The sequence below is a fragment of the Somniosus microcephalus genome, chromosome 5 (genome assembly GCF_052327205.1).
Source record: "Somniosus microcephalus isolate GS21.2 chromosome 5, FLI_Smic_1.0, whole genome shotgun sequence".
Lineage (NCBI taxonomy): Eukaryota > Metazoa > Chordata > Chondrichthyes > Squaliformes > Somniosidae > Somniosus > Somniosus microcephalus.
The window spans coordinates 81215449-81239647 of NC_140991.1; the positions used below are offsets into that span (position 1 = coordinate 81215449).

The following is a 24199-nucleotide window of genomic DNA, read 5'->3' on the forward strand; positions in this document are numbered from 1 at the left end:
CGTCCACTTGTAGTCTGAGCTCTTTGTTGGGGTCGAAGTAGGCAAGAACCGGTCCTGGTTCTCTGGTGATTAGGTCTTTCATTTTCTGAAATGCTGTGTCATGTTGTTTGTCCCACAGGAACTCATTGGATTGTTTGAGCAACTGATGCATGGGTGCGTTGATTTTGGAGAGGCTCGGGGCAAACTTGGCTAAGTAGTTAACCATGCCTAGTGCTGTCTCTAGCTCTGCGCGGTTCTTTGGCGGCTCCATCTTCTTGATGGCGGAGATTTTCTCTGGATCCGGCTTAATGCCATCAGCTGAGAGGCGATGCCCGAAATAACTGATCTTGGTGGATCCGATTATGCTTTTTTCGGGGTTGAACCGGATACCTTTCTCCCGTGATCTTTGTAGCATCGCACGGAGGTTCCTGTCATGTTCCTCTCTATTCCTGCCATAGATGAGGATGTCGTCTACGATTGCGACTACACCGTCGAGGCCTTCATAGGTTTTGTTGATCTTCCACTGGAATTCATCCTGAGCTGAGATAAGACCAAATGGTAAACGCAGAAATTGGTAGCGTCCAAATGGTGTGTTGAACGTTGTTAGCTTAGATGACTCTTCCGTGAGCTTGATAGTCCAGTATCCTGATCGTGCGTCCATTACACTGAAGTAACGTGCTCCCACTAGCTTGGGTGTGATGTCATCTAGCGTTGGTAGAGGGTAGTGCGGGCGTTTGATAGCCTTGTTCAAATCTCTGGGGTCGAGACAGACTCTGAGCTTGCCTGTACGTGGTTTCTCAACCACTACTAACGCGTTGACCCACTCTGTCGGTTCTGTTTCCCGGACGATGATTTTTGTATTCTCCATGCTCTGCAGCTCCTCCTTCGGGCGACTACGTAGAGCAAGGGGTATCCTTCTTGGTGGGCAAACCACAGGGGTTGCTGCTGGGTCAAAGTGAATAGTGCATTCACCTGGGAATAGTCCGATTCCTTTGAAAACATCAACAAACTCTGCCATGACTGTCTGCTTCTCAACTGGTGCTGTCAATGATAGCACTAGCTTGACGAGGTCCATGTCTAAACATGCCTTTAGACCTAGCACTGGAGGTGCTTGAGTGTCAACAATGTAAAAGTTCAACATCATGTCGCTTTCTTTGTACTTGCATTTCATCATGCATGTGCCTTTTACAATGAGCTGCTCACCCCCATAGCCGGTCAGTCTGCGTGAGGTGGGCTGTAGCTCACACTCATCCTTCAAGCTGTGATACTCACTCAGAGGAATTACATTAACCTGAGATCCAGTGTCTAGTTTAAACTTAAGCTCTTTGCCCTGTTTTCCTATCTCAATATCGGCATAGGCTTGCTCAGTCCCTGAAATCTGTTTTTTCTGTGTCACAGAATCAATAAACAGTTCCTCTGCATTTGGCTCTCTATCTGGCATTTGGCTGTCACTCACTGTGTGTACTGCTTTTCCGAAAACAGTCTTGCAAACTTTAGCAAAGTGGTTCCGTTTACCACATTTAGTGCATTGCCTTCCTTTAGCAGGGCAGTACTCCTTTGCTCCATGCCAGTTGTTTCCACAATATCCACAGTTTTTGAAGCGTTTTATGTCTGTGTCGCCCATTTTTAGAACTCTCGCTGTTCTTTCTGTTCTGAAACACGCTCTCTGGGCAGTGTTCTTTGGTGTGTATCTATTAACTGCGTGCACTGCCTGTTCACTCGAGCTGCTCGTGGCGCCGGTTATGGTTTTCAACTGTGCTTGGGCTATCTCGTGCGATCTTGCTATGTCTATAGCTTTGTCCAGCGTTAGCCCGGACCCAACATTCAAAAGTTTCTCTCTCACTTTAGCTGAATGTATTCCAAACACGATGCGGTCTCTGACCATCTCATCTTTATCTGCATATGCACAGTCTTTTACCAGCAGTTTTAACTCAGTCACGAACTGTTCAAACAACTCACTAGCTCCTTGTACTTTCTCCTGAAACTTGTACCTAACGAATATCATATTTGTCTTGGGCATCACATATGCTTCAAAACGGTCAAAATAACTTTTCAGTACCTTTGCTTCATCTGCAGTGAGAGACCATGGCCCAGAAATTCGGGTCGGGGGCTTCCCGCGGGTGCAAGCCCCCGACCTACACTTACCTAGCGTGCCGGCAGTTGACCTCTTGGCCTGCGTGGAATTCCTCTCCGAGGCCTGTCCCAGAGACAAAAGAATTAGAAGAGACAATAAAAGGTGTTCGAAGCCAGACGAGATGGTAATGGCAGTACACTTCACACCTAATCTCAGCCTATTACCATCTCGTCTGGCTTCGAACACCTTTTATTGTCTCTTCTAATTCTTTTGTCTCACTTCTTTTGTCCGATCGCAGCCCTGCCTTCGATCTATTTTCTTTTCTTTCCAGTTTTGAAGAAGGGTTCGACCCGAAACGTCAACTCAAATTTCTCTCCACGGATGTTGCCTGACCTGCTGAGTTTTTCCAGCATTTTCTGTTGTTTTTTCGGATTTCCAACATCTGCAGTATTTTGCTATCGTTTTAATTTTAATTAATTGACCACTTACCTTTGAAAATGAAGTCTTTACGGCTGCTTTTTACATTTCTAAAATGTACAGACTTACCCGCATGTTAAAACCTGTAAAAAAAAAAAAAAAAAGGAAGTTCAACGCGCACGCGCAGACTCACGCACGCACGCGTTCGACCTCTGAACCCCTTCGTTCAGAGGATCGGAAGTGCCGGTTTCCTGCGCATGCGTAGTGCATGCAAGAAACCGGCACTTCCATTGCATTCACGAGTGAGTACCCCGTGCGTACTCACGCGTTGGGACCCGAATTTCTGGGCCCATGTGTTAAAAATGTCTCTCCCTTTTTCTCCGATCCATAGGAGTAGGTAGCTGCATTTTTCTTCCTCCCCTTTTCTTTTCAACGGACCCGAGAACATTAACTCCACGTGTTGCTTGAACTTGCACCATTCTCTATGTAAGTTCAAAGATTCCCAATTCACTCGAGGTAAGGGAGCTCCAACGATGTCCATTTCAAATCCCTGTTCTGACACCATGTCTTGTTTTGCACACTTTGTACAAAAATAATAAATTGCAGGACAACGGAGTATTACAGTTTAAACTATTTTAATGAAGCATTAGGTCTGATCTGACTCACAACAGTACAGCACCGTGTGGACAAGATGGAGTCAGGACCCCTGGGTCTTCTAAACAATAGCAGTGCTTACAGATGCCTGCAGGCCAATGACAACTCAGCATGTGATCACATGTGAATATAATAGGTATTCCTTACAGATGCCTGCGGGCCAATTATAATTCAATATGCAAATGTTACAGTGAGTAAAGCAAATCAGATATAACAACAGAAAATGCTGGAAACACTCAGCAGGTCAGGCAGCATCCATGGAGAGAGAAACGGAGTTAACGCTTCAGGTCATGGACCCTTCTTCAGAACTGGTAAAAGTTGGAAATGTAACAGATTTTAAGCAGGTGCAGAGGCAGGGAAGTGGGGGGTGGGGGGAGGAGGGGAGGAAGGAACTTAAGGGACAGTCTGTGCTAGAATGCAAGGCAGGAGAAGTTAAATGTTGCAAATGGGGATGGCAGAATCATAAACAGCTGCCGCCTGAAAAAATGGGGGGGTTATAGTCTGAAATTGTTGAATTCAAATGTTTAGTCCAGAAGGCTGTTCCTCGAGCTTACGTTGAGTTTCATTGTACCAGTGTAAGAGGCCGAGGTCAGAGTGGGAGTGGAGCGGAGAATTAAAGTGACAGGCGACCAGAAACTCGGGGTCATCCTTATGGACTGAACGGAGGTGTTCCGCAAAGCGGTCACCCAATCTGCATTTGGTCTCCCCAATGTAGAGGAGACTGCATCGTGAGCAGTGAATACAGTATATTAAATTGCAAGAAGTACAAGTAAATCGCTGTTTCACCTGGAAGGGGTGTTTGGGGCCCTGGACAGCGGGAAGGGAATAGGTAAAAGGGCAGGTGTTGCATCTCCTGCGCTTGCACGGGAAGGTGCCATGGGAAGGGAAGGGGCTGTTGGGGATGATTGAGAAGTGGACCAGGGTGTTGCGGAGGGAGCGGTCCCTTCGGAATGCTGAAAGGGGAGGTGAGGGGAAGATGTGTTTGGTGGTGGGATCACGCAGGAGGTGGCAGAAATGGCGGAGGATGATCCGTTGAATGTGGAGGCTGGTGGGGTGAAAGGTGAGGATAAGGGGAACCCTATTGTGGTTCCGGGAGGGAGGGGAAGGGGTGAGAGCAGAAGTGCGGGAAATGGAACGGACACGGTCGAGGGCCGTGTCAACCACGGTAGAGGGGAATCCTCGGTTGAGGAAAAAGGAAGACATATCGGAAGCACTGGTATGGAAGGTGGCATCGTCAGAACAGATGCGGTGGAGACGGAAAAACTGGGAGAATGGAATAGAGTCCTTACAGGAAGTGGGGTGGGAGGAAGTGTAGTCCAGGTAGCTGTGGGAGTCAGTGGATGTTTGTCGATAGCCTATCACCAGAAATGGAGACAGAGAAGTCAAGGAAGGGAAGAGAAGAGTTGGAGATGGACCATGTGAAGGTGAAGGAAGGGTGGAAATTGGAAGCAAAGTGAATGTAATTTTCCAATTCAGGGCGAGAGCAGGAAACGGCACCAATACAGTCATCAATGTACTGGAAAAAGAGGTGAGGGAGGGGACCCGAGTAGGACTGGAAGAAAGAATGTTCCCCATATCCCACGAAAAGGCAGGCATAGCTAGGGCCCATGCGGGTTCCCATAGCAACACCTTTAATTTGGAGGAAGTGAGTGGAGTCAAAGAAGAAGTTGTTCAATGTGAGAACAAGTTCAGCCAGGCAGAGGAGGGTGGTGGTGGATGGGGACTGGTTGGGCCTCTGTACAAGGAAGAAGCGGAGCGCCCTCAGGCCGTCCTGGTGGGGGATGGAGGTACATAAGAACATAAGAAGTAGGAGCAGGAGTAGGCCATACGGCCCCTCGGGCCTGCTCCGCCATTCAATAGGATCATGGCTGATCCGAATCTAGACTCACGTCCACTTCCCTGCCCTCTCCCCGTAACCCCTAATTCCCTTATCTGCTAGGAAACTCTCTATCTCCGTTTTAAATTTATTTAATGTTGCAGCTTCCACAGCTCTCTGAGGTAGCAAATTCCATAGATTTACTACCCTCTGAGTGAAGAAGTTTCTCCTCATCTCAGTTTTGAAAGGGCAGCCCCTTATTCTAAGATTATGCCCCCTAGTTCTAGTCTGACCCATCAGTGGAAACATCCTCACCGCATCCACCCGATCAAGCCCCCTCACAACCTTATATGTTTCGATAAGATCGCCTCTCATTCTTCTGAACTCCAATGAGTAGAGGCCCAACCTACTCAACCTTTCCTCATACGTCAACCCCCTCATCTCCGGAATCAACCGAGTGAACCTTCTCTGAACCGCCTCGAGAGCAAGTATATCTTTTCTTAAATATGGAAACCAAAATGCACGCAGTATTCCAGGTGTGGCCTCACCAATACCCTGTATAACTGCGGCAAGACTTCCCTGTTTTTATACTCCATCCCCCTTGCAATAAAAGCCAAGATTCCATTGGCCTTCCTGATCACCTGCTGCACCTGCATGCTAACTTTTTGTGTTTCATGCACCAGGACCCCCAGATCCCTTTGTATTGTAGCACTTTGCAGTTTCTCTCCATTTAGATAATAACTTGCTCTTTGATTTTTCCTGCCAAAGTGCATAACCTCACACTTTCCAATACTATATTCCATCTGCCAAATCTCTGCCCACTCACTTAGCCTGTCTATGTCCTTTTGCAGGTTTTTTATGTCCTCCTCACTCACTGCTTTCCCTCCCATCTTTGTATCGTCGGCAAACTTGGATATGTTGCACTCGGTCCCTTCCTCCAAATCGTTAATATAGATTGTAAAGAGTTGGGGTCCCAGCACTGACCCCTGCGGAACACCACTAGTTACTGATTGCCAGCCCGAGAACAAACCATTTATCCCAACTCTTTGAGTGTAGAGGGATTGGACGTCCATAGTGAAAAGGAGACAGTTGGGACCAGGAAACTGGAAACTGTTAAAGTGGCGGAGGGCGCCGGAAGAATCTCAAATCTAGGTGGGAAGAGACAGGACAAGGGGAGAAAAAATAGAGTCGAGATAGGAAGATATTCGGATGTATTAAAAGGGCACTATTAAGGCAAAATAGTGAGGCAATCCTGCCACTTTATAAATCATTAGTGAGACTGCACTTTGTATATTGTGTATAGTTCTAATCTTCACAGTACAAGAAGGATATTGTAGCTATTGAAAGGATACTGATAAGAGTAAACAGAATATTGAGGGGATGGAGTGATTGGATTATGAGGAATGATTATGTAAATTGGCTGTGTACTCACTGGAAAAGAGAAGGTTGAGAGGTGATCAGAGTGATGTTTTTAGGATTCTAAAGGGACTAGATAATGTAGGCCATGACAAGCTATTCCACCAGAAGGCGAACTAGATGGACCTTGGTCTTTTTCCATCTAACAAATTCTTATGTTCCTAAAATATTATGAAGTTTTGGTGCCTTAACTTTATTGTTGTAAAAAAGCCAATCAAAGACTTGGTTCAAGTCTTTAAAATTCTTAATCTTTGTGCAGAAAAAGTAAATGATCAGGATGCCTACACACAGCCAATATGCGAAATCCTCAAATTGTGTGGGTAAGTGACTATCTTTCATTGTTATTCAGCAGTCAGTGAAATAACTCGAATAGATTTGGTGCTGCAGATGTTTTAAAATGTTAAAAATGAAAAATTCTGCAGGACGCACTGAACTCCATTCAACCTCCTAAAATACGATCCAAAGTCTGTGCTCGAAGAACTAATTCGTAACATCTACCCCAAGGTGTTTCTTTAGCACAGTAAATTATTAAATGATTAAATACGCAGATTAAAAATTTGCAGATTTCACTTGGTATTTAAACTTCATTTACTAACAAAACGTGGCCTAAGTTTTTAAAATGATGCCATTCAACATTTTCGTTAATGATTTAGGTTAATGGAACCGTTCTTAAATTTGCAGTGGCATGACAATGTGTACAGGGGTGAGTAATTTAGTCCAAATTTGTAAGCTGCAGGCTGACTTGTAGACAAATTAGAGGAATGGTTCCATGTGGGAGAATAGGCCCCAGTTGACAGAAAACGGTAAAAAAACATAATGTTTGTGAGCCATAGTGCAGCCAGCGCAGCAGAACAACATATGTGACTTAAAACAGGTTGGGCTGATTTCAAGAAGTATTTGTCCCACAGGTAGTTTGGGCGGTTCAAAGCTAAAAAGTAGCAGCCAGAAAACATGCCTTTTGGGACACTGGATTAGCAGGGTCTGAAAAGTCAAAAATTCAGCTAGAGAGCAGGAGTTGAAGAAAATAGTAAATAAAAAATTAAACTATAATAAAGATAATAAAGCTAAAACTTATCTGAAGAACTTGCCTAAAGAGAAAACAAGGTGGCGGACAGAATTTTCAGCATTTTTCAACAGCATATTGGCCAGATAGTCCACTTACAGCATGACAGCTTACATAAGTAGTATCCATTTTAAATATACATAGTAATTTATAAGGGAAAAAGTTGACAACAGAAATGCATGCATAGGTAACATTTTTTAATAAGATATGTCATATATAAGAGAATCAATGGGCTGGATTTTCTCTGTGGAGGCGGGATAGTGGCGGGATAGTTGGTTGCCGGGTTCCAGTCCTGCTCCCGGCTGCAGCCACTCTGTCAAAGGGATTTTCCCTTGATTGGCCTTGTTAAACCCACCCTGCAGGCTTGCCGGCCAATTAGCAGTAAGCTGGTCTGATGACGTCATTTGATGACGCGTCATCAGCTGGTTTCCTTAAAGGGACCACGGCCACATTGAGTTTAACAGTTGTTCTGTCAATGTTTTACAGCGTTGAGATGCTGTAAACACTGACAAGCACTGCACAAAGGTGGACGGTTGCTCCCAGGCTCTCCAATGACTCCCTCCCTATGCTTAGGGAGGGAGTCACAGCATGCAGGGAGGTTCTCTTCCCTTCCAAGGGCAGAAGAGACCTTCCCAGGACACCAACGCAGCCTGGTTGCACGTTGCACAGGAGGACAAAAGCAGAGATGTCATCAGGAGTCCCTGGCTGCAGTGGCACCAACCTTTCAATGATCTCAGTGGATCACAAAACATTACTGCAAAGCCACACTCACACTCACCCTGCTGTGCCACTCAACGCATCCCCATCATTCTGCCTTCCATACCCTTCTCCTGCACATCCTTACTCATGCCAACTTACCTTGTACCTCCACCCATCCCTCTCTATCTACATTATCACTTCCCCATCTCACAGCCATCCCTCACACTGACCCTCATCCTACTGCAAGCATACCAACTAACAACACACAAGGGTAGGCACTTGAGAGGTTTAGCCAATGTCCATGTGAAGTTTCTGGTAATGTGTTGTCATACAGTGAAATCTATATTTTCAACACTTCACCTTATTGGACAGATCTGTGTGCACCTTGAGAAGTGCCTTACTGAGTTCCAGTGAATGTTGAGACATAACTTCCCCCCTCCCCGCTATAGTGACACCATTGTTCAAGAAAGGGTGTAAGGACATTCCTAGTAACTACAGGCCGGTCAGTTTAACATCAGTGGTGGATAAAATTTTAGAAACAATAATCAAAGAAATAATTAATGGGCACTTGGAGAGGTTTAAGCTAATTAAGGAGAGTCAACACAGGTTTGTAAAAGGCAAATCGTATTTGACTAATCTAATTGAATTTTTTGATGAAGTAACGGGGAGGATTGATGCACCATTTAGTGTGTATGGTCTCTCCTCATTCTTCCTATTTGTCTGCTCGTTCCACCAGCCTGTCTATGTCTTCTTGAAGTATATTACTATCTTCCTCACTGTTTCCTACACATCCAAGTATTGTGCCATCTGCACATTTCAAAATTGCACCCTGTACTCCCAAGTCCAACTCATTAATGTATATCAAAAACAGCAGTGGTCCTAGTGCTAAACCTTGGGGGGTGCAAGAATAGAGAGACCTGGAGGTGCTTGTGCACAAATCTTTGAAGTTGGCAAGACAGGTTAACAAATCAGTTAATAAAATATATGGGATCCTGGGCTTTATAAATAGAGGCATAGAGTACAAAAGCCAGTAAGTTATGCTAAACCTATATAAAACACTAGTTCGGTCGCGGCTGCAGTAATGTGTCCAATTCTGGGCACCCCACTTTAGGAAAGATGAGATGGCTTTGGAGAGGGTACATAAGGGATTTACTAGAATGGTTCCAGGGATGAGGAAATTAATCAGCAAAGTGATGGAAGGTGTCGTCGACAGTGCCATCAAGCGGCACTTCCTCACCAATAACCTGTTCACCGATGCTCAGTTTGGGTTCCACCAGGACCACTCGGCTGCAGACCTCATTACCTCCCTCCAATCTGAAAAACAGCCATTCACCACAACTCTCTGTTTCCTACCCCTTAGCCAATTTTGTATCCATGCTGCTACTGCCCCTTTTTTCCCATGGGCTTGAATTTTACTAACAAGCCTAATATGTGGTACTTTATCAAACGCCTTTTGAAAGTCCAGATACACAACGTCAACTGCACTGCCTTCATCCACCCTCTCTGTTACCTCATCAAAAATCTCAATCAAGTTAGTCAAACATGATTTTCCCTTAACAAATGCATGCTGGCTCTCCTTTATTAGTCCGAGCTTGTCCAAGTGGCTGTTAATTATCTCCCAGATTATTGTTTATAAAAGTTTCCCCACCATCGACGTTAAACTGACTGGCCTGTAATTGCCAGGTTTATCCTTCTCTCCATTTTTGAACAAGGGTGTAACATTTGCAATCCTCCAGTCCTTTGGCACCAGCTCTGTGTTTAAGGAAGATTGGAAGATTGTGGCCAACACCTTCGCAATTTCCACCCTTACTTCCCTCAGCATTCTAGGATGCATCTCATCTGGACTGGGTGACATATCCATTTTAATTACCGCCAGCCTTTCCAGTACTTCCTCTTTCTCTATTTTTATCTCGTCCAGTATCCCAGCAACCTCCTTGTTTACCATAGCTTTGGCAAAGTCCTCTTCTTTGGTAAACACCGATGCAAAGTACTCATTTAGTACCTCAGCCATACCTTCTGCCTCCACCGATAGCTCTCCATTTTGGTCCCTAATCGGCCCCACTGCTCCTCTGACAAACTTTTTACTGTTAATATGCCTATAGAAGACCTTTGGATTCCCCTTTATGTTAGCCGCTAATCTATTCTCATGCTGTCTCTTTGCCTCTTAGTTCCTTTTTCAATTCTCCTCTGTACTTTTTTATTTTCAGCCTGATTCTCTCTTGTCTATCATATGCCTCCTTTTTCTGCTTCATCCAACTCTCCAACACTTTTGTCATCCAGGGAGCTCTGGCTTTGGTTGCCTTCCCTTTCCACCTTGTAGGAATGTACTTAGACTGCACCCGGACCATCTCCTCTTTAAATGCCACCTATTGCTCCATTACATTTTTTCTTGCCAGTCTTTGACTCCAATTTACCCTGGCCAGATTCCTCCTCAATTCACTGAAATTGGCCCTCCTCCAGTTAAGTATTTTTATTCTTGATTGCTCCTTGTCTTTCTCCATAACTAATCTGAACTTTACGATACTATGATCATTATTCCCAAGATGCTCTCTAGCAGTGACATTCTCCACTTGACCCACTTCATTCCCCAGGACTAGATCCAGCAATGCCACCTTATACGTTGGGCATGAAACATACTGATCAAGAAAATTCTCCTGAACACACTTCAGAATCCCCTTCTCTGCCCTTAACACAATCTCTTCCCCATTCAATATTGGAGTAGTTAAAGTCTCCCATTATCACAACTCTACAGTTCTTGCATCAATCAGTATTTCTTTGCAAATCTGCTCCTGTATCTCCTTCCCCTATTTGGTGGCCTATAAAATACATCTAGTAGTGTAATAGCTCCTTCATTGTTTCTCAACTCCAACCAAACTTTAGAGGAGTATAGAAAGTGCAGGGGTGCAATTAAAAAGGATATTAGGAAAGCAAAGAGAGAGCATGAAAAATTCTTGGCAAGTAAAATCAAGGAAAACCCAAAGATGTTTTATAAATATATTAAGAGTAAGAGGATAACTAAAAAAAGGGTAGGGCCTATTAGAGATCATGAGGGTAATCTGTGTGTGGAGGCGGGAGACATTGGTAGGGTTCTTAATGAATACTTTGCGTCTGTTTTTACAAAGGAGAGGGGCGAAGTAGACATTGCTATCAGGGAGGAGGAGTGTGAAATATTAGATGAAATAAACTTAGTGAGAGAGGAAGTATTAAAGGGTTTAGCAGCTTTAAAAGTGGATAAATCCCCAGGCCCGGATGAAATGTATCCCAGGCTGTTAAGCAAAGCAAAAGAGGAAATAGCAGAGGCCCTGACCATCATTTTCCAATCCTCTCTGGCTTCAGGTGTGGTGCCGGAGGACTGGAGGACTGCTGATGTGGTACCCTTGTTTAAAAAGGAAGAAAAGGATAGACTGAGTAATTACAGGCCAGTCAGCCTAACCTCGGTGGTGGGAAAATTATTGGAAAGAATTCTGAAGGACAGGGTAAATCTTCATTTAGAAAGACACGGATTAATCAAGGATAGTCAGCATGGATTTGTTAAGGGAAGGTCGCATCTGACAAACTTGATTGAATTTTTTGAGGAGGTAACAAGGAGGGTAGATGAGGGCAGTGTGTTTGATGTAGTGTATATGGACTTTAGCAAGGCTTTTGATAAGGTTCCACATGGCAGACTGGTCACGAAGTTAAAAGCCCATGGGATCCAGGGCAAAGTGTCAAGTTGGATTCAAAACTGGCTCGGAGGCAGGAAGCAGAGGTTAATGGTTGATGGGTGTTTTTGTGACTGGAAGGCTGTTTCCAGTTGGGTTCCGCAGGGCTCAGTACTAGGTCCCTTGTTTTTTGTGGTATATATCAATGATCTAGACTTGAATATAGGGGGTATGATTAAGAAGTTTGCAGATGATACTAAAATCGGCTGTGTGGTTGAAACTGAAGAAGGAAGCTGTAGACTGCAGGAAGATATCAATAAATTGGTCAGGTGGGCAGAACAGTGGCAAATGGAATTCAATCCGGAGAAGTGTGAGGTAATACATTTGGGGAGGGCTAACAAGGAAAGGGAATACACATTAAATGGTAGGACACTGGGTAGTGTAGAGGAACAAAGGGACCTTGGAGTGCATGTCCACAGATCCCTAAAGGTAGCAGGCCAGGTAGATAAGGCGGCTATGAAGGCATACAGAATGCTTGCTGTTATTAGCCGTGTCATAGAATACAAGAGCAGGGGGTTTATGCTTCAACTGTATAAAGCACGAGTTATGCCTCAGCTAGAGTACTGCATGCAGTTCTGGTCACTACATTACAGGAAAGATGTGATTGCACTAGAGAGGGTACAGAGGAGATTTACAAGGATGTTGCCGGGAGTAGAGAATCTTAGCTATGAGGAAAGACTGGATAGGCTGGGTCTGTTTTCCTTGGAACAGAGGAGGCTGAGGGGAGACCTTATTGAGGTGTATAAAATTATGAGGGGCATAAATAAAGTGGATAGAAAGGACCTATTTCCCTTAGCAGAGGGGTCAAAAACCAGGGGGCACAGATTTAAAATAATTGGTGGAAGGTTTAGAGGGGATTTGAGGGGAAATTTCTTCACCCAGAGGGTTGTGGGAGTCTGGAACTCACTGCCTGAAAGGGTGGTAGAGGCAGAAACCCTCACCACATTTAAAAAGTACTTGGATGTGCACTTGGGATGCTCTAACCTGCAGGGCTATGGACCAAGAGCTGGGAAGTGGGATTAGGCTGGATAGCTCTTTGTTGGTCGGCGCGGATACAATGGGCCGAAATGGCCTCCTTCCATGTTGTAACTTTCTATGATTCTATGACCTATTTCCCTTAGCAGAGGGGTCAAAAACCAGGGGGCACAGATTTAACGTACTTGGTGGAAGGTTTAGAGGGGATCTGAGGGGAAATATTTTCACCCAGACGGTTGTGGGGGTCTGGAACTCACTGCCTGAAAGGGGTGGTAGAGGCAGAAACCCTAACCACATTTAAAAAGTACTTGGGATGTGCACTTGGGATGCTGTAACCTGCAGGGCTACGGACCAAGAGCTGGAAAGTGGGATTTGGCTGGATAGCTCTTTGTTGGCCGGCACGGACACGATGGGCCGAAATGGCCTCCTTCCGTGCTGTAACTTTCTATGATTCTATAATTCAAACCGATTCTGTCTTTGATCCCTCAGGGACATTCTCTCTTTCTAGCACTGTAATATTTTCCTTAATCAAAACTGCTCCCCAACTTTTTTCCTTCCCTATCTTTCCTGAATACCTTGTACCCAGGGATATTAAGCATCCAATCCTCCCCTTTTTTTGAGCCAGGTCTCGGTTATCGCCACTACATCATATTCCCAAGTGGCTATTTGCGCTTGCAGCTCACCAACCTTATTAAACACACTTTGTGCATTTACACACATGCACATCAAACCTAACTTAGACTTATTTATATTTTCTATGATCCCACGTAATTCCGTATTATTTCTAACTCTAACTGCCTCTCCCAGTCCTCTATGCATTTGTTTCTACTTTTTAACACTACATCCTGGTGCTCAAGCCCTGGTGAATTAGTTTAAACCCACCCCCACAGCATTAGTTAACCTGCCCACAAGGATATTGGTCCCAGCTCTGTTGATCTTGAATAGGTCCCTCTTGCCACAGAACTGGTCCCAATGTCCCAGGAATCTGAAGCCCTCCCTTCTGCACCATGTCGCTAGCCATGCATTAACCTGCTATATCTAACTATTTCTACTGTTGCTAGTGCGTGGCACTGGAAGTAATCCAGAGATTACTACCTTTGAGTTCCTGCTTTTTAACTTCCTCCCTAGCTCCTTAAACCCTGACTGCAGGACCTCAACTCTCTTCCTCCCTATGTCGTTGGATCCAACATGGACCACGACTTCTGGCTCTTCCCCGTCCGCCCTCAGAATGTTCTGCACTCTCTCCGTGATGTCCCTTACCCCGGCACCAGGGAAGAAACTTATCATATGGGTCTCGCGTTGATGGTAGCAGAACTGCCTGTCTGTCTCCCTGACTATAAACTCCCCAATTACTACTGCATTCCTACACTTTGTAGCTCCCTGTGCAGTCCTTTGCCTAATGGTGCCAGGCTCAGGACTACACTCCTTTGAGGTGTCGTCACCCTCAAAGGATATTCAATGCTGAATATCGGTTTGAGAGTGCCACACTTCTGGAGGATTCCTGCAGTGCCTGCCTTTTCCCACCCTTCCGGGTGGCCACCCTCTTGCTATTCTAAACTCCACCTGGCTGTGGGGTGACCACCTCCTGGAACCTGCGATCTAGGACACACTCAGCCACCCGTATGCCCTGCAGTGAATCCAGCTACCCCTCAAGCTCAGAAACCCTCAGCGTGAGTTCGAGCAGCTGGAGGCACTTCCTGCAAACATGGGCCTCTGGGATATATGAAGCGTTCTGAAGTTCCCACATGACGCAGGAATTGCAGGCTACGGGTCATAGCTGTCCCTCCATTCTAATTAGAAACTTAAAATAAACTACTTAGATACAAGGTGATTTATATAATTGCTTTTAAAAACTGCACTGCAATTTTTCTATTTGCTCTTTAAAGCAAACTACCGAAAGACTAAATTATTTACTCAAGCTTAACAGAACCACTGAGATACTAAATACAAAGAAACTAAATATTAGGTACTCGGGATCTGTGGCTCCACTCCTTCTTTTGAGTTGGACGTGAGAAACCACTTTCTTCCTATTATCACCAAATCCAGAGCTTCCACTCTGTTTGTGATCCATTCTGATTGTGCTTTACCCAGCTCTGTCTCCAAGTTCTGTGCTCATGTATTTAATAAAATGTAATTGATGTTTACATAATCACAATTTTAAATTTAAAAAGAATGTTATCTGGCATTACTCTCCTTGTTTTCATCAGCTTACCTTTTCTAAAGGAGAAGTCATCTGATGAATCTAACTTTGCCCAAGTTGTGTCCGAGTCTATTTCACAAATGGGTATGTTAATATAATTTTGTACAATTTTTTTTAAAAAGTAAACATTTTAAAGGTCTTACTGCAGGAAAATCTACAGACGAGTACTAATGTAAAAATATCATTTTACGTGTAGTAGAATATCTTACCTATCTGAATAAATAACTATGAATGTCAAAAAAAAAATCAGTTTTTATATTGATTTCCCTACTCTTTAAGTCCTGCTTTATCACGTAACATTGTCACCTGCCCACATTCCTGTCCCAGGAGCGTAAGCAGGTGATATGCTGTCAGTCATTTGATATTGCCACTCTATAACTTACAAGAAAATACATATGATTGAATCAAAAACACAATTTCTAAATTTGCGGATTACACCAAATTGGGGGGGATAGTCAATACTGAGGAGGACTGCAACAAGTTACAGGAGGACATTAATAAACTTGCAGAATGGGCATATAATTGGCAAATGAAGTTCAACACAGATAAATGTAGGAAGAATAGGGAGGTCACTTATCACTTGGAGGGTGTGAGTCTAGATGGGGTAGAGGAACAAAGGGATCTCGGAGTACAAATACACAAATCACTAAAAGTTGCGACACAGGTTAGCAAGGCCATAAAAAAAGCAAATCAAGCACTAGGGTTTATTTCTAGAGGGATAGAATTGAAAAGTAGGGAAGTTATGCTAAACCTGTATCGAACCTTGGTTAGACCACACTTGGAGTACTGCGTATAGTTCTGGTCGCCATATTATAAGAAGGATATAGAGGCACTGGAAAGGGTGCAGAGAAGATTTACAAGGATGATATCAAAAATGCGAGGATATACATATCCGGAAAGGATGAACAGGCTGGGTCTCTTTTCTCTTTAAAAAAGAAGGCTGAGGGGTGACTTAATAGAGGCCTTTAAAATTATGAAAGGTTTTGATAGAGTGGGTACAGAGAGAATTATTCCACTTGTGGGGAAGAGCATAACTAGAGGCCATCAATATAAGATAGTCACCAAGAAGTCCAATTGGGAATTCAGAAGAAACTTCTTTACCCAAAGAGTGGTGAGAATGTGGAATACGCTACCACAGGGAGTGGTTAAAGCGAATAATGTAGATGCATTTAAGGGGAGGCTAGACAAGCATATGAGGGAGAAGGGAATAGAGGTTTATGCTGATAGATTTAGATGAGGAAAGACGAGAGGAGGCTCGAGTGGATCATAAACACTGGCATGGACTGGTTGTGCCGAATGGCCTGTTTCTGTGCCATATACCCCATGTAAATCTGTCAATTGATTGGTTTGATTCTCCCCCATCCCTTCATTTGGGGAATTTCCTTTACAACTAGCATCAGAAATGTGGTTGCACACAAATTAAACTTTTTCTCTTTTCTAATGTGGAATTCATGGGATAGATTTTTGTCTTTACTAGCTGGGCATTAAGCATTGCCTGGGCAGAGTGCAGAAAGGAAAATCTGGCGGGGAGCCATGCCCCTTACAATACGGGCTGGATCTTTAATCCATTAATTTCTATGGAAAAAAAATCAGACTGGTTCAATTACAAAGCATTTACAGCACAGAAATAGGCCATTTATCCCAACAGGTCCATGCTGGTGTTTATGCTCCACATGAGCCTCCTCCCACCCTTCTTCATCAAACCCCATCAACAAATCCTTCTATTCCATTCCCCCTTATGTGCTTAGCTAGCTTCCCTTTAAATGCATCTATGCTACTCACCTCTATTACTCCCTGTGGTAGTGAGTTCCACATTCTACTATAGGTTTGTGATTCCTCTGCACCAGAATTTTATTTCTGTGCTCTGCATGGATGATGCTTAACACCCAGGCAGTAAAGAAACAAATTTACACCAGTATATTTAAGAAGTGATGTTTTGAAAATAGAGGTAGAGAAAATTATGATAAGCAGGTATAGAATGTGAGACCACTTTGGTGGACAGAGATGACATTTGGTGCCAATGCCTATACTGCTAATATTGCCTATCTTTGCTGTGGTTGATAACTGAGTTTAGTAACACAGAAACAATTTCGGGCAGGTGAAGGCCTTTGATCTATCTAGCCCACCTATCCATCTTGCTTCTAATTTCCAACCTTCCCTCACCTTCACATGGTCCATCTCTGACTCTTCCCCATCCTCCTTTGACGTCTCTGTCTCCATTTCTGGGGATAGGCTATCGACCAATATCCACTATAAGCCCACTGACTCCCACAGCTACCTTGACTATACTTCCTTCCACCCCACTTCCTGTAAGGACTCTGTTCCATTCTGCCAGTTTCTCCATCTCCATCGCATCTGTTCTGACGATGCCATCTTCCATACCAGTGCTTCCAGTATGTCTTTTTTCTCAACCGAGGATTCCCCTCCACCGTGGTTGATGGGGCCCTCGACCGTGTCCATTCCATTTCCCTTACTTCTGCTCTCACCCCTTCCTCTCCCTTCCAGAACCACGATAGGGTTCCCCTTGTCCTCACCAGCCTCCACATTCAACGGATCATCCTCCGCCATTTCCGCCACCTCCAGCATGATGCCACCACCAAACAAGTCTTCTCGTCCTCTCCCGTTTCAGCATTCTATAGGGACGGTTCCCTCCGCAAAACTCTGGTCCACTCCTCACTCCCCAACACACCCTCCCCTTCCCACGGCACCTTCCCGTGCAAGCGCAGAAGATGCAATACCTGCCCTTTTACCTACTCCTTTCCCAATGTCCAGGGCCCCAAAAACTCAGTCCATGCAAAACAGCGATTTACTTGTACTTCTTTCAATTTAGTATACTGTATTCGCTGCTCCCGATGCAGTCTCCTCTACATTGGGGAGAGCAAACGCAGATTGGGAGACCGCTTTGTGGAACACCTCTGTTCAGTCTGCAAACGTGACCCCAAACTTTCGGTCGCTTGTCACTTTAATTCTCCACCTCACTCCCACACTGATCTCTCGGTCCTCGGCCTCCTACACTGTTCCAATGAAGCTCAACATAAGCTCGAGGAACAGCACCTCATTTTCGATTAAGCACTTTACAGCCTTCTGGACTCAACATTGAGTTCAACAATTTCAGACAATAACCTCTGCCTCCCATTTTTGGGACAGCAGCTGTGTAAGATTCGCAAAATTCCCACATTCCCCCAAGGTTATTAATAAAAGGGACCCTGTATGGACAATTTAAAAAGGGTACCCAAAAGATGGCATCCGCACCTCATGACCAAAAGCCTGTAAGATTTTAAAAGCTTGGACTCTGCAGCACAGAGCAGGCAGTTTGGGAAATCGAAACATAAAATGCATTTCTGTGAAAGGGGCTTTGTGTTTGAAAAGCCAGACAGCTAGGCAAACACTGAATATGCATTGCATCAGATCCAAACAGATCAAACCCAGTTAGGCCTAAGCATGAGGCCATTAGTTTGTCCGCATAAATAATCGGAAAAAGCTTAAGGAAGCCACCAAGGCTGGGCAGGCCGATTAAGACGCATTAATGACAATACAACTCGAACATCGGGCCATCAGGTGCGATAAACGGCCATCTAAAGCCAGTTAGTTTAGATTGATATAATCATTTAAAACAGCCCGCCAAAAGTTAAACAATGGACTGACCTGATTTGGCGCGCAGATAAGGGCCATCAGAAGGAGTATAATTGTAGGCCCTCAGTAGGAATCGCTCTCTTGCATCGCTCTCTTGACTCTGACCTCTTGTCTGGCCTTGGGCTGCTGCCGACCGTACTCGTGCCCTGGCCTCATGGTGGGTTTTCTTCTCGCTCCCCGCATTGGGTTGAAACAGCCAAGGACATCCATACCAATCGCGGGAGGGGAACAAGACCCGAGTCCAAAGTCACCCAGGACACACGGGCCACGAAACAAAACGAGAACAAGAAGAAGGTAAAGACCCGACAAGAACAGAGAAGGGCAGCAGAAGATGCATTGGTAAAGACCGAGCGCCTAGTTATAAGCTGGCGCTTGGGGAAGAAAGTATATGTATGGACAGTGAGAACATGCTGGCGTTTGACGCTTGGGTAGTAAAATCAAACCAGCAGTGAAGACCGCCAACCGCCCCGTCACCGCCGATGACCGCCCGAGGGAGAAGAAGAAGAGAACCCATCGCGCTGAGACGACGACGGTAGCTGAGAAGAGGAAAGGTGTGTCGCAGCAACAGCTCCTGCACCGCGCCCTGAGACCACGTGGCGACGGAGTACCCCAAAGGACAGGAGACCAAACCTCAAAACTCGCAACTGTTAAAGCAACAGGCTTTGGATTGGTGAGCATGAGTTCCTAGCCCCTCATAGCTTAATCTAGTTAGGTATAGGGGGTGGGATAAAGATAAGGGGATTGCTAATGTAGTTTGTTTTTCCCGCGATGTGCCGTGTGTTCCCCATTCCCTATATAAGTATATAAGTTATTTGTTTATGCCTGTAATTGTTTACCAGTAATTTCTCATAAGACTGTGTTTTATTTCTGTTTTAATAAAATCTTAGTTTTCTTACACCAATCCACTTGTCTACTCGATTTTTCTGTATCGCCGCCTGCGCCTAAGTCCAGTGTCTGGAACCCAGGGGCGTGGGAGCGATTCGAACCGCTCACAGGCAGTCAGGGGCATAACTGACTGGGCGCACGCGCCACCCGCCACCCCCTACAGAAAATGGCGACCGCGGCAGGACTCCAGCAGCAGGGTTGCAATACAGTAGACAATGGTTTGGATGAGCAAACCATGATGGAGGAAAGGATTTCTGATTATGTGTTTAGCAAGGTGAATATCACAAAGAAGTGGATCACCACTCTGTTAAGGGCTGGGCGTCTGGTAGATGCAGCAGCTAAGTGGACAGAGGGAAAGGAACACAAGAAGTCCTTAGAGAAGGCAGTCTGGCTGATGTGTTTCAAAAAGCAGGTCCAGCTTTTGGACAGGCTCGTTGCAGCACAGGCAGCCGAGTTAAGGGAGTCAGCCCTGGAGATCCAGGATAAGGCTCTAGCAGGGGAGAAGTTATTGGTAGCATTGCAGGCCTTGAATCAGGAGAGAGTGTATTTAATGGGAGAACACAAGGCCCAGTTGGAATACCTACAGTGCCAAGTCACCGAAGCCAAGGGAAATGAGTTCAGGTTGCGGGAAAAGAATGCCTGCTTGGCAAGGCAAGTTAGGGAACAAGAAGAGAAAGTGCAGGAGGTAAAGGCAACTTACAAGCTAGCGAGCGAACAGGGGTTTGAGGAGGCAGACCACAGCCCCTGTAAAGAGCGGATAGAAAATCTGAGCCTGGCCCTCAGGAAGGCAAAAGGCAGATCAGGCGGATTTTATGGGGAACGAGGGGAGGACAGTTCCAACGTCACCGGTAGTGCCCAGGGACAACCCGGTTGAGGGACAGGAGGTCTCACGACCACCACTCGTAGCGCCAAGCTTCAGCGAGGTCTGGCAGCGAGGGGGGGTGGAGCCAGAGGTGGGAGCGGAGGTGGAGCAACCCCCGCCAGAGAGGTCGGAGCCGGGACCGATGTGCCCAGCACGGCATCGGAGGTTCGGCCCACCCGTCAATGGCGACGATGAGGGACCCCTCCAAAACCAGTTCGTATTACCCTATAGCACCCAACAGCTTAGAGCTATGGTGAACCATATCCCAAAGCTCTCCGAAAAGGGAGACCCCTCGATCCACTTCAGGGACATAGAGCAGGCAGCCAGCGTCAACGACTGCAATGGCGCTGAGCAGGCCAAGATGCTGCTATTCTCCCTGGAGAGCAGTCTCCTCCAATCCCTCTCTGACGAGTGTAAGAGGGGGCAGAGCGGGTACAAGAAGCTTAGAGATGTGGTTCTGGAGGCCATGGGGATGAATGAGGGAAGTCCTCTCTCCCGTGTGGAGAAGACGGTCCAGCTCGCAGGGGAAACCCCGCAGGCTTTTGCGGACCGGTTATGGCCGGTGTACCGGAGGGCCTGCCCGGGGAAGGGAATAACCCCCCCCAACACAAAGACGAATTGTTACGGGTGCGGGAAGGATGGACACTGGCAGAAGGAGTGCAAGAACCCTTGGAAAGATAACAAGGGAAAGAATTCCACAGCCCCAGCCCAAAAGGCAGAGGCAGGAATCACTCCACAGCGGTCGAGTCACTTTTGGACACCATGAGGTCCTTATTGACTGGCATGGGGAGAGTAGCAGCCACTACCGGTGCTCTGACCCCGTCAACCCCATCCAACCCGCAGCCCTGACTTGAGCCAGCGCAGCCTGTTTACCTGTGTTCTCTCCGGTATGATGAATGGAAAAGACCCCTCTTGGAGATGGAGGTAGAAAAGGTGAGGGGGACCTATCTGTTGGACACGGGGGAATCATGCATCGTGGTCTACTCAGCTAACCCCACCACCTCGCCTCTATCTAACGGGGTCCCATACAGTCTGTCGGGGGTCACAGGCAAAGAACAGGCCGGCTCGTTTTCCATCCCACTCGCCATTCGTTTAGGACTGCTCCGCTCTAAATGGACCTCTGTCCTGATGAAATGGGAAGTGGAGGGTGGAAGAGGGGTCCTGGGAGCCAACTTTATTGTAGGCCACGGGATCCTAGTAGATTTGAGAAATCATTGCCTATGGGGGGCAGGTAAAGGAAAGAACGGTGAGGCAGTAGTGATCCCAGGAAAGGAAGGGAAGGGGACCCTGTGCACCATGAAGCCCAAAGAGGGTTATAACCTCGAGCTTATGGTCAGTAACACCCCACAGCAGTTCCAGGCATTTGTGCAGGCTCACCTGGCCACATTTGCCACACACAAACACGACTGCGGGAGGGTCAACGGGTTTGAGGTCAGTGTAGACGGGGACCCCATGGTCCGACCACAGAAACAGTATAACTTCCCCAGGGAAGCAGAGCCAGACATGGAAGTAGCCATGTCCTCTTTAGTACAGCAGGGAGTTCTGAGACTGAGAGCCGCCCACATCAACTCTCCATTGTGGCCGGTTAGAAAGCCGGACAATTCCTGGAGGGCCACGGTGGACTATCGGGTGCTCAATAGTAACATCCCAGCCTGTGCACCCACGGTAGCAGCAGTTGCCGACCTGATAGGAAGTATTCCAGCATCCGCGACCACTTTCACGGTGCTGGATATTTCCAACGGGTTTTGGTCCATCCCTTTAAGGAGGGAGGATCAGTACAAGTTTGCCTTTACGTTTAAAGGGCAACAGTACACGTGGAACTGCTTGTCTCAGGGCTTCCACAACAGCCCCAGCATTTTCCATCAGTGCATGGCAAACAGTTTAAAGGAGTTCAGCCAGCCCAGACAGTTGGTACAATATGTGGATGACCTGCTTCTCTTCACCTTCGGTTAAGGAACATCATGGCCGGGGTCTGGTTGGTAACTGCATGTGTCACGTTTCGGTAGGCTAATAAGAAATTGTCCATCTTATGCTGTAGTGGAATTTCATCGTCGCACATGGCCTTTATCGCCTTCTTAAAGGTTTGTACGAACCTCTCAACCAATCCATTTGTGGCTGGATGATACGGGGCGGATGTGTAATGCCTTACCCCATTCCTTTTCATGAATTTTTGGAACTCATCGGACACAAACTGTGGTCCATTATCAGAGCAAATCTGCTCTGGCAAACCATTTCTGGCAAATATGGTCCGTAGGACTGCAATCGTTTTCTCTGTAGTGGTTGAAGACATTTTTATCACCTCAGGCCACTTTGAATGAGCATCCACTGCTATTAAGAACATTGAGTCCATGAATGGACCAGCGAAATCAATATGCACCCGTTGCCATGGAGAGGAGGGCCACTCCCATGGGTGTAGAGGGGCATGTGGTGGTGCATTTTGGACCTTCTGGCATCCTAAGCAGCTCTTACTTAGGTCTTCGATTTGTTGATCGATTCCCGGCCACCACACATTAGCCCTAGCAAGGCTTTTCATTTTCACTCCCCCCAGATGACCTTCATGTAGCTCCTTTAGCACTCTCTCCCTTAACTTGGGTGGAATCACCACTCTGGATCCACACATCACTGTCCCCTGGCATACTGACAGCTGTTCTCTTCTGGATGAGAATGCTGGCAACAGTGAGTCGCCATGTGTTGGCCATCCCCTCACCATCAATTCATATACCCGTGACAGCGTCGGATCATTGCGGGTCTCCTTCTGTATATCCGCGTTTGTTACTGGCAATCATTCAATTATCGACGAATAAAATACTGGAACGCCCTTCTTAGGATTAAAGATGGAGACAAGTGGTTGGTGGTCAGTCAGCAAAGTGAACTTCTGCCCATGCAGATAGTGGTTGAATTTTTTTACTCCCCATACTAGGCTGAGGGCCTCCCTGTCAATCTGGGCGTAGTTGCGCTCGGCTGAGGTTAGTGACCGAGACGCAAAGGCTACTGGCCTCTCCAACCCGTCTGGGAATTTGTGCGACAGCACCGCTCCAATACCGTACGGTGATGCATCACATGCCAAACGAATTGGTAGTGCTGGGTTAAAATGGGCCAACACCTCTTTTGATGTGATCAATTCTTTACACTTCTGGAAAGCTCATCTACGTTCGTCATCCCACTTCCATGGTACCCCTGTTTGCAGTAGGGTGTTCAGCGGGTGTAATACCGTAGACAAATTTGGTGAGAACTTGTGGTAGTAGTTTACCAGCCTGAGGAACGACCTCAGTTGTGACACATTTTCCGGTGCTGGAGCCTTGACTACTGCCTCAATCTTGTCAGGGGACTTATGTAACCCCTCTTCATCGATGACATGGCCACAATACGAGATCTGTTTCTGGAAAAACTCGCACTTGTGGCGATTAGCTCGTAGCCCATACTCCTTTAATCTGGTGAGCACCTTCTCCAAGTTGGCGAGGTGATCACCGTCATTTTCGCCCGTGACCAAGATGTCGTCCAAATAACACTGGGTCCCTGGAATCCCTTGCAGGACCTGATCCATCGCCCTTTGCCAGATAGCCGGAGCCGAGACTACTCCAAACACCAGCCGGTTGTATTGATAGAGCCCTCTATGAGTGTTGATCGTAAGGTAATGTTTCGAAGCTTCTTCTACCTCCGTTTGCAAGTACGTCTGGGCTAGATCAATTTTGGTGAAGCGTTTACCTCCAGATAGCGAGGCGAAAATATCCTCAATTCGTGGAAGCGGATATTGCACCGTGTGAAGGACTGGGTTCACTCTCACCTTAAAATCCCCACAGATGCGGACCTTCTTTGGTTCCCCAG

The 24199-nt window shown here is 46.2% G+C and overlaps 1 protein-coding gene across 7 annotated transcripts in view; it reads left to right on the forward strand.

The window, feature by feature from the left end:
• The window catches only part of cfap69 (cilia and flagella associated protein 69), a 224067-nt gene that overhangs the window by 81388 nt on the left and 118480 nt on the right, over positions 1-24199 (forward strand). For 3 of the 7 annotated variants that reach the window (XM_085987885.1, XM_085987888.1, XM_085987886.1), the window contains exons 4-5: positions 6567-6676; positions 15002-15078. In XM_085987885.1, the coding sequence (XP_085844011.1) occupies positions 6567-6676; positions 15002-15078 (187 nt within the window). Of the gene's footprint in view, positions 1-6566; positions 6677-15001; positions 15079-24199 lie in introns of those variants that run through there. The other 4 variants (XM_085987891.1, XM_085987892.1, XM_085987889.1 and 1 more) reach the window with 3 other exon arrangements.